Consider the following 11,188-nt stretch of genomic DNA (forward strand, 5'->3'; position numbering starts at 1 on the left):
TGTAAGAAGCGCAATTAGCAATAGCAATTAATCTCTACAAACCTGCGCAATTAACGACAACGGCAACTGCTACTCTCGAATATTACACGTTAGGATGATGAAATTTCGAATAATCTCCTTATCAGAATATATTCTCTGATAAAATTGATGGTTTTTCGAAAATCTCGAAAGACACGCGCGCTTTCCAGCTTACCATCTTTTGTTAAAGTATATTCTGACAATTTGGACGATTTTCTCGGAAAACTCCAATCCTTCTCCTTCAAAATGTAAATTTTAATACCGATTTTTCGAAAATTTCGAAAGAAGAGTATTTCAACTGTCGCTATCTGTTATTGAAATGCGGCGCATTATCTGATAATTATGACTTTTTTTTTTTTTAAGACGTACACTCTACCGGCAGGAATGCCTGGACATAATACATTACATATACATGTACATATATGTCATATACATATCAAAATGTCCAGGCATTCCTGACGGTCAGTGTACATTACGTTCCAACTCTCGATCGATCGCTATCCCATCTCGGAGTGTATTCTCTCGATAATTAATTTTAACATATATTATAGTTTTACTGAAGTACTTGCGTCGCACATTATTGCTGAAATTTCTTTCGACTTAATTGTAATTAAACATTAAAAATCGCGAGTATGATAAATAAATTATATCATAAATGCCGTAAATGCGACGCATTCGATGTATTTCCGGAAGTAGCCATTTTCAAGCGTGAGAACGTTCCCTACATGTCAAGTGTATTTGCATTTTTTGCGAATTGAATTTTGTGCGAATTACTTTTACACGAGCGTTTATTTGTCGTTAAAAGAGGAAAAGAGAATATTTTTGTCGTTCCTAAAGATATAGATCTGTAGAAAACGGCTGTCTGCTGACCGTGGCCGAGTCGCGCATAAAATCGTATCGTATCGGAGTGGGTCATTAGCACTTAGCAGTCATTAGGCGCTTGGATGCTGTGGATGCGTCGTTTGGTACGAGACGAGCAGAATTTTCGCAGGTGAATTGACAAAAATGCAAATTCGAACGTAAAAGAGCGGCGTTCCCTTATCCCTTATCCTCGACAAGTGAAGTGTATTACTGACATTCGATTTAGGCGGTTGCTATGCGGTTTTTTTTCGACCTCTGACAACGAGGACGGATTTAACTGGATTTAACTCATTTAACCTCCCAGTCCAGGTGGCTAGGTGTTTGAAAATTCAATTGTGATTTCCTGTTTTCTCTCCATATGGTGATTGCGTTCGCTCAACTCGCTGGCAGCACGAAGCACCTCCGATCAGTCTGATCGTCGTGAGATCTTGCTTCTGATTTCGATTTCGACCCGACCAGACCCGACACGATGGCACCGCAATTGCAGATCTTGTCGAACATTCCGCAGGTAAACGCCAATAGGCATATCTGCAATAATCTGCATCGATAATGATTCGAGAACGCATATATTCTTCAAGTTTTCACGATTGCTTGGCACATTTCTTGCGAGGAATAGTATTCTGCGAATATGTTCCTTTTTTCAGCTAAAATTTATTCGATATAGTGCTACATTTCTATGTATTTAATGAATAAAATAGCCATTTACATAAGCCAATGTACTTAAATAAAATGATACTTTTAGCGACTAGAAAACGTGGAAGCCACAACAACTGGCTATCTTTATGGTATTATGTACAATGATACCCTCATAGTTTTGACATTCAGTATAAGTTTGTGTAACGATGAGGATAAGAACATACCAGATTCTACGATGCAGTTGAATCTACCTGCAGATATATATTTATGTGGCGTATTACATACTGGCGAATATGAAGAAATAGATACTGATGTTTTCAAGGTAACTACAGGATATCACTTATGTTTGATATATTTTTTATTTATATATCTTATATATTCCATCCATTCTTATATTAACCTCAACATCATGAAAATATATATGCATTGCATGAAAAATTAAAGGTAAAATAACATATATGTTTGTTTGTTTGTATAGGACATCGATATTACAGATAATCCGTTGCTTTTAAAATATTCACATACTACGTCAGACATACAAGCGTACTTTTATGTGCATCAAAAACTGGAAGCTGTAAATAATATCAGTATTATCACCGAAGATGATCTTTCTCGACAGTTTGTGTATATCAGATTACAAGCGACTCTGCCGTTGGTTGTTCAGGATGGAAACGTATTGGAAGCTTTACAAGAGTCACGAAAAAATGTGAGATTTCCTCCTTGATTAACATTTATGTCAATTTTTGTATCTTATAATTAGATATGCCGCATATATATATCGCACAATTTTGCACTGCTGTAGATCGCATCTGGAAAAATAGGAATACATTTTCCTTTGAACAATGCATACCTCTTCAGAACTGATGACAATTTAAAAGATACAATGTTAAAAGATATTTTACTTGTATCTAAAGACCAGGAGAAACTTTCCACTGGAACAAGTAATATAGTTGGACCTGTGGTATGTATTTGTAGGCTAAACTTGTGTGTGTGTGTGTGTATATACTACTTTAAACAGAAATTATCTCAGAGTATTTATACATATTTTGTTAATTTTTAGAACATTATACATGCAAATATGTTATTAAAGATATCAAGCGATAGAAATTCCGAAGAATCTGTCAGATTTGCTCCCGTCTTGCAACACATGAAAAGTGCGTATTAAATACAATAAATATTAACGTCATGTTTCTTATTTATCACTATTACAATTGTTATGTTGCAGCATCCTTTGACAGTTTAGAATGCAATTTACACATCGATGCATTGTCACTGATAAACTTGAATGTAAAATCAGCCGAATTGCACGCGATTCTGGTGGAATCCACTTGCCGGAACATTAGACTGATTGAAATACAACAAGAAAATCAGTCTGAAAATATAAAACTGCCTACAAAATTACCTGAAGTCATGCATTTTAAACCTCAAGGCTGTGGACATTTATTTACAGTAGTATATCCTGGCAATTTTACTGACGATAACACAAGTAAGATTTCATATCTTGATTACATCTGTTTATTGTCGATCATGCAATAAATTCCATCGCTATGGTTTGTTCGTAATATCCTGTATCATCATTGCACGTTTTTTTATCAGTAATAGATGTGTCATATATTTGCTTTTATACAGACCAGTCATATAATTTCAGTGGAATATCGCAAGGCTTTACACAAGGCTTTAGCGTTAGATTTAACTAGACCGTATTTTCGACGTGGAAATTCCGTCAAATTTGACACACAGGCAAATGAGATACTTATAAATCCTCATCGAGCTCTTTTAGACAAAGGTATATATTTATATTCTCAAATTTGTCACCGTTTGAAATCGTTATGCAATTATTTTAATATTTTGCCTTAATTAGGTGGTGCAGGAAAACTCAGTATTGTGGACGGTTTGTATTCGTATCATCATTATATGCAAGATAATTTCGATGACAATGGATGGGGATGTGCCTATAGATCTCTCCAAACCATCATTTCATGGTACAGGTAAGAAAATATCGAGAGTAATCGAATAACGTGTATGTAATGTTGAAATATTATATACTGTCAATATATATGTATAAATTGCAATCTGTTATACCATAGATTACAGGGTTATAGTGAAGTACCAATACCATCTCATCGCAAAATACAACAGTGTCTAATCGATATAGGCGATAAACCTTTTACCTTCCTTGGTAGTAGACAATGGATTGGTTCAACTGAAGTGAGTTTTGTACTGCAGACTCTCCTCAACATAGATGTAAAGATACTTCGTGCATCAAGCGGAGAAGAGATGCTGGACTTAATCCCACAGATTGCAGATCATTTTGATACACAGGGTACACCTATCATGATTGGTAAGTTTTAATTGTACTTCTTACTTTGTATTCTACAAATAATTAAAATTAAAAATGTATCTAAAATATTAAAGTAATAGCTTTCTGTTCTTTCTTTGTATAGGTGGAGGAGTGCTAGCTCATACAATTCTAGGAGTTAGTTACGACGAAAATTCTGGAGAGGGAAAGTTCTTAATTCTAGATCCACATTACACAGGTACAGAACACTTGCCTACCATAATAAGTAAGGGATGGTGTGGATGGAAAACAAAAGATTTTTGGAAAAAGGATGCATTTTACAACATGTGCCTTCCACAAAGGCCCATAGCTTTCTGTTATTAAATATATCGTATATGTACATAATTTAATTTTATAAATATAATCAAAGTAAAATTCTCTGTTACATGTTCACATTATATATGCACATATATGTATAGAATAGATTTCACAATGTATTGCATTACTGCAACATTTGTAACATTTCGTTTTACTTGTGCAATATATGCAACAGTGGAATAAAAACAATGAATATACAAACTCTTATTTCTAAATAAAGGTAAATTTAATTAAGAATTTTCTATGATAAAAATTAATATTTTATTGGGTATATTATACTGAAATATGTACCTTTTTGTTACAATATATAATTTTATCTTCTATTCACAAATATTAAATTGATAGTAACATTACATTTAATATTTATGATTATAAATCCTATGTTACTATCGATACAATTCATTTCGTGTGTGTGTATATATATATATAGTACATCTTAACAGACACTCTACAAAAGTCTTACTTTCCTACAGAGTTTTGTATTAACTGTGCGAAACGATTCGTAACAAAAAGGGAAACGTCTATGAATCTATCGACGCAATTGTTTATACATGTTTCTGTGCGGCCATCCAGTTTACTTCCTGGCTTATCGACGCATTTATCCCAACAAAAGTCGTTGAACTCGTGAATCTAAGCAAATTTAGAAACTTTTATGAAACTTTTACGCATGACGAACGGAAATTTCTTTCCACGTAGATGCGCAAGCATTCCTCGAGAATATGCATGAAATAATGTTAAAACAATTTAGGAAAGCAGTGAATGCGATTTAATACGTGAAAAGCTTATCTATGCGTTAAAATCTTTCACCTGTGCGTTGAATTGCGCCTTTTGCTTCTCGACCATTAGAAGCTCCGCTAATTCAGGATCGATCCCTTTACCGTCCTTGTCGGAAAAGGAGCCGCTGTCAAATAGATCTGACATGTTTCAAATTGATTTGCAAATCTTGTTGCACGTGAAAATATACAGATCTTCCCTAAGTTTTGCACGTGGTGCTCGTGGAGAATCCGACAGTAGGTAGTAGGTAGACCCACGACGAGTGTAGACTGTACTGTAGAGTGTAGACAACTGTAGACGAACGAATGACGAATGAAAATCGTATTCGTGCACGCTAGTAAGGTTAGGATACAAACGTGCCGAAGGCATAGACCTCCCGTAAGTTAGCCGGTCAACTTCGACTTTATTAATTTTTTTTTTTTTTAATCGTTTGTTGGTCGTTTGTTGGTGATTGTTGGCCTAATTAGAACGTTTGTTGGTTCTTAATTTTTGTTTAAATTAAAAAAGAAAAATTAGCCTTAAGTTAGCCGGAAAAATTTTATTTTTAATTAAAAAAAAGCCTAATCGATGCGTAATCGTTTGCTGATGATTGTTGGTCTAATTTTAGCGTTTGTTGGTTTATTATTAGTCTTAAAAACGAAAAAAACCGAAAAATTATCTCACATTAAAGTAATCGAAGATTGGTTTATTTGCCTACGACTTAAGGTTTATTTCTATCAATTTAAGGCTAACATCTATAAAACTGGCTATGAATACGGGCCTTAACATCGGCAGAAAATCGCGAAAAGATCAAGAAACATGGTGGTTCCCTTGATTTTATCAGTCGAAATATTTGCATTTTACTTTGAATATTAGAGATTAAATCAGTGTACAACAGCTTTAACGTGCACTGAGTGCGTACCAGCTCTGACAGTGAAAAACGCTATAAAGAGGATTTATATCTTATTTTTTCTTGCATAGATAAACAGAATGTTATCGGAAAGTCATCTAAGCATTTTGAGAAGAATCTTCGGAAAGATGAACGTAGAAACCAATTGTTGCAATTAAGAAGAAAGAAGCGCGAGCAAGTATTTGCGCAGAACAGAAATCTCGGTGGTTTTTCTTCGTCACCTGTTCTTATCTGGGTCATACCGTTGCAAAGTGACGTGGACATTGTTAATTAGTTACAGCAGATACAATTTAAAGAACATTGTATCTGCTGTAACTAACATGGACGAAACTGCTAATGTTGCTACTAGTCCAAATGGCATTATACATATTGGGTACGCTATAAAGCAGGAAAAGAACTTGTTTATTCTATTATTAGTGAGGTAAATTAAAAATTTGTTAATATTATATATATATATATGTATTTGTATTAATTTAGTGTTCCAAGACTGAAACAGTGGTTTTCTATCATCGTACCATCGATGGGTGACGTTTTAGCAACATTAGATGCAGCCAAAGTTGCTACCACGTTACTCTTTGTTACTTCTGTCGCGAGTCAAGCAAACGATGGTACGCAGAGATATTATAGGCGATTGAGACAAGGAAATTATCGTGTCTTGCCTTGCTCAAGGTTTACCTTCTACAATAATTGCAGTGCATAATATTCAAAGACTTCATATTAAGGTAAGTAATGATACGTTTAACACTTTATATAAAATTTACAAAGAGTAAACTCTTCACAATAAAGAATTGATTAATTTCTATATTTGCTCCAAAGATTTATATGTTTTAATATTTTATTGCTTTTCTTATGTCTTAATAAAATTTACATTATTTGTTTAACGTCTTAAATATTTAGTAAAATTATTTTTAATTGGATAAATAAGACCGTCACTCACAAATGGACGACCTTTGCGGAAATTTCTAGCAGATGACACCCAGATATGGGTGACATGGCACTCAAAGTGTTAAAAATCTTAGAATAGAATATAGAAATTAATTCATTCTTTATTGTGAAGAGTTTACTCTTTGTAAATTTTATATTGCGCATGTCAAACGTGTTACTCATCGATTATTGTTTGATACGTTTTAAACGGTAAAATAGAAACGTCAAGAGTATAAACAATCTGTGCAACATGCAATTTCAAAATGGATTTCCGAAGAAAAAGTTCTTGAATTGGACACTGCAGCCAATTGCTTAAATATGTTACGGCGTGCTGGATCACAAAAGCAAAGAAGTTTGTTTTACAAAGATATCTTTTGGCCGAGAAAGTCTCATTTGAATGTGATGGATTACTGGATATTGACTCGCATCTTTATATTTTTGGATTTTCACGTTCATCCATCAGCCGCACAAAGTATTTTAATATTCTTCCTTCAGTTGCAGAAAGTATGTATAAAAAAATAATATATATAGTTTTACATTTTTTTATTAATAAAACTAAAATGTATGCATACATTTAAACGTATATTTTCATTTTTGACAAATATTGAAAATCTTTTTATTATTTATGATATTTGGATTATTTTAATATGTGTGTGTATGCATACTTTTTTTCTATTATTTAGAACTAATATAAACATGCTAATTGCACCTAGAAATATTTTTTGATATATATTCTTTTATAATTTATGTTACAGCTTGCACCTGTTTTACAAAATCTTCAAGGTTCAAATAAAAGGTAAAGTTATATATTTCTTTATAATGCATATTTAGTGTTACTTTGGTTTTACGTGTAGTGTATATATGATATGTTTACATAAGTACAATAAAATAATTGCTTTATAGATTCGACAAAATGCCACGCAAGATTGCCGTGCCACCAGAAGAGAGCATCCCAGTTGTAAAAAGATTTATGAAACAGTTTGAAATTGAACCCTTGCGGAATCTATCGCTGAGCTTTTCTTCATTTTCGATCAGATCGACGATCCACTTCTTGTGTACGTTGTAAAATACAGCCGAGAAATCTTTATTCATCAAATGATCTTGTAATATGCCCTTCTGTTCAGCCTCAGTGCCAATAAAAGATACAGATAACGATACATTTATGGCTAATTGATAGGGTTCATAAAATTGCGGTTCCAAAATCATGATCGAGTCTAGAGCAACTTCCTCAGTGTTGCCGTAGTCAATGTAATTAACATAGGCCATTGTTTCGGTGAGACTAACGATTCTTCCTCTGTACCATTGACCGTCGTCTAAATATTTCGTTGCGCATAATAAATGTACCTCTGGCTCGAGTCTTTGACCAGAATTAGTGTAATACTGTTGAAGATCTTCCGACAGTTTAGTCTCAATATCCACGTCCGAATACCGTTGCAACCAGATATTGGTAGAATGATCCGCATACGACACCGAGACCTTGTGAGTTGAACTTAGAATAGGCATCGGACATACGGGTGGTATCTTCTCCTCAGTATTCATTATCCCATTGCCGGATAGATCGTATAATTTTACGATATAAGTCTATACGAACAAAAGATGGTAATATCCAAGAAAATGTTAATATTTATTTGAAACTTACTTATATATTTGTAACTGCAGCGTAAAATTTATACAAACCTGCTATTATTGACTTCTTCCACATAGACTAACACTTCTTTGCCTTCGAGTTCCTTCAATTGTTTATCTACGTTGGACGACGCTGGCACATCTTGTAGGGAGCATTCTAACGCTTGGTTCTGCATGACTACGAGCTCTCCAGGTAGAGCTAAAGCCTAGATCATTAGATTGTCATATTAATAATGGGAATTAATGAATATCAAAACTACAAGTTTCTTATTTATACATATTCATAATTTACTTATAATTTCAACAGTTCCAATATGACAATTTCGTATTGCAACATGATATATGGCATTAACTCGCATCGTGGAAGCAATAAAACCTGTAGAAATATTTGTAAATATCTGTCTATGTACACTCTCATCATTCAGGATTTCATCGTATGCCCCAGTATCAATGAACTTTACATCAAACCCGACGGACCGTGTACAGTTAATCACCACAGCTCGCTTCCATGTTCCATTTGTATAGACTAAACAACCCGTGCCAAGACATAACTCGCGAGTTGATAATCGCGGCATCACCTGATATTAACTTCTTATCAATAAGATTCGCTTGAGTTCATGCGAACGATCGTTAGGCTGAATGAGAAGGTACAAGCTCTTTTCAATGTTAAGTTATTGTTATTTTAGGAAATTTGAACATTATGATGAAACATTCATTATGATACTGTTACAATCAATTTTTAATTATTTATCTGTTAATACCATACATCGTGCAATGATATTTAAGACATTTTATTTTATAAAGTCGAAATTATAAATATTACTACAGTTTCAGAAAGTACGATTCGATTCATTCAGGAATGTTGGGCTAGATATAAATTTTGTTATAGGATGAACCAGATTCATGATGTTAGTCATTTGTGTTAACGATATATTAAATTTTTAAATACATGAATAAAATCTTTTCCATCACCGTAATATATTATATTTCAGAATCAAAGTTCAAGAAATAATATGAGTAATTTCTAATTTGTTTAATTTTCGAATCTTAGAATTTGTTTAATCATTTAAGAAATTGAAGAAATTTCAATTTAAATTACAATTAAATTACAATTTAAATATATGGATTTTGTTGTAATTATTAAATAATGATATCATAGCTTGTGAATAAGACAAGCCGTTAGTTCATGGTTGTTAGAAAATGAGAAGTTACTTTTCTAATTTTCCATAAAGTTTATGAGCAATATATGACAGAATATGATTCGTGGCTGAAATGCATTTGTACTAAATAATACCTTTGTATCTTTATTAGCCATGTATTGATCAACAATGCTTTCACATTTTGAAGCAGATGGAAGCTGAACATAAAACTAGGTTGTATTTTTTACATTAGAAACTCTCGTTTTGAGAGTTTGGCCATTCAAGAGGCTTATGTCCACTCTTTCTATAACATTGAGTTCTTTTACTTCTGTATCATGTGTTTCTGGAGCTAAAATATAAAAAATATAATGTTTAAGTGTGTCAAATAATCTGGCATTTAACATATGAAATGCATAACTATTGTTATAAATGTGCATCGGAATATAAATGAATTTTGAAATAATTCTTACCACTGATTGTTTCAGTCGAGGTTTTTGTAGTAAAGGCTGCAAGATTCTTTTGCACCAAAATATTACTCACATCTTGTCCATCATGGTTTAATGAAATTATATATTGATCGTCATTAAAACTATGGAATATGCATTCGTATTTATCAGCACTGAAGCAATTATCGAGCGCGTTACTATCCACTTCAGACCAATTCGAGTTACTATTATTAGGTACGATATCTTTTAAGGAACACTGCACTGCTAATCTAGGCAGATGCATAAATTTCTTCTCGACAGAATAGATATTATATTGATCTACGATTGCGCAATTTCCAAAATCTATGTACTGAACTACGTATGCATCCTTCCACGTATCAATATTCACAACTTCCGCTCGATAAAGAGCTCTATCTTCAGAAAATATAGCTATAACTGCTGAACCAACCTAAAAAAAGTTACACTTTTATTAACTCGATCACAGTAAAAACAAAGTAACACTAAATATGCATTATAAAGAAATATATAACTTTACCTTTTATTTGAACCTTGAAGATTTTGTAAAACAGGTGCAACCGTGTAACATAAATTATAAAGGAATATATATCAAAACATATTCCTTTATAATACGCAGATAAGAACAGGTGACGAAGAAAAACCACCAAGATTTCTGTTCTGCGCAAATACTTGCTCGCGCTTCTTTCTTCTTAATTGCAACAATTGGTTTCTACGTTCATCTTTCCGAAGATTCTTCTCAAAATGCTTAGATGACTTTCCGATAACATTCTGTTTATCTATGCAAGAAAAAATAAGATATAAATCCTCTTTATAGCGTTTTTCACTGGCAGAGCTGGTACGCACTCAGTGCACGTTAAAGCTGTTGTACACTGATTTAATCTCTAATATTCAAAGTAAAATGCAAATATTTCGACTGATAAAATCAAGGGAACCACCATTTGATCTTTTCGCGATTTTCTGCCGATGTTAAGGCCCGTATTCATAGCCAGTTTTATAGATGTTAGCCTTAAATTGATCAGAAATAAACCTTAAGTCGTAGGCAAATAAACCAATCTTCGATTACTTTAATGTGAGATAATTTTTCGTTTTTTTTCGTTTTTAAGACTAATAATAAACCAACAAACGCTAAAATTAGACCAACAATCATCAGCAAACAATTACGCATCGATTAGGCTTTTTTTAAATTAAAAATAAAATTTTT

The 11,188-nt window shown here is 33.1% G+C and overlaps 1 protein-coding gene and 1 long non-coding RNA gene across 7 annotated transcripts; one reads left to right on the forward strand and one right to left on the reverse strand.

Moving 5' to 3' along the window:
• Nucleotides 1-469: 469 nt before the first annotated feature.
• On the forward strand, nt 470-7,915 carry LOC139771903 (ufm1-specific protease 2-like). Of its 3 annotated transcripts, none has more exons than XM_071705081.1 (16): nt 473-1,009; nt 1,270-1,387; nt 1,622-1,837; nt 1,994-2,221; nt 2,318-2,476; nt 2,576-2,669; nt 2,741-3,001; nt 3,164-3,301; nt 3,377-3,503; nt 3,603-3,856; nt 3,960-4,052; nt 5,906-6,255; nt 6,312-6,556; nt 6,978-7,262; nt 7,514-7,554; nt 7,662-7,915. In XM_071705081.1, exons 2-12 carry the CDS (start codon nt 1,349-1,351, stop codon nt 6,106-6,108), a joined length of 1,812 nt encoding a protein of 603 aa, XP_071561182.1. In that variant the 5' UTR covers nt 473-1,009; nt 1,270-1,348; the 3' UTR covers nt 6,109-6,255; nt 6,312-6,556; nt 6,978-7,262; nt 7,514-7,554; nt 7,662-7,915. The 3 variants fall into 3 exon arrangements, with proteins under 3 accessions (XP_071561183.1, XP_071561182.1, XP_071561181.1); XM_071705080.1 differs by having other exon boundaries at nt 475-1,009; nt 5,906-6,207; XM_071705082.1 differs by lacking the exons at nt 6,312-6,556; nt 6,978-7,262; nt 7,514-7,554; nt 7,662-7,915 and adding an exon at nt 4,645-5,323 and having other exon boundaries at nt 470-1,009; nt 5,906-6,046.
• Nucleotides 7,475-10,984, reverse strand: LOC139771908 (uncharacterized). 4 transcript variants are annotated; one of them, XR_011718004.1, is made up of 6 exons: nt 10,831-10,984; nt 10,505-10,763; nt 9,994-10,417; nt 9,679-9,872; nt 8,436-8,962; nt 7,475-8,339 (listed from the first exon to the last, which is right to left on the reverse strand). It is a non-coding gene; the product is annotated as an uncharacterized lncRNA (long non-coding RNA). The 4 variants fall into 4 exon arrangements; XR_011718005.1 differs by having other exon boundaries at nt 8,436-8,590; nt 8,677-8,962; nt 10,505-10,960; XR_011718003.1 differs by having other exon boundaries at nt 10,505-10,960.
• Between the last annotated feature and the right edge of the window lie 204 nt (nt 10,985-11,188).

This window comes from Temnothorax nylanderi, unplaced genomic scaffold, assembly GCF_030848795.1.
Source record: "Temnothorax nylanderi isolate EJ_2023f unplaced genomic scaffold, tnyl_v1.0 TNYL_tig0045_pilon, whole genome shotgun sequence".
Lineage (NCBI taxonomy): Eukaryota > Metazoa > Arthropoda > Insecta > Hymenoptera > Formicidae > Temnothorax > Temnothorax nylanderi.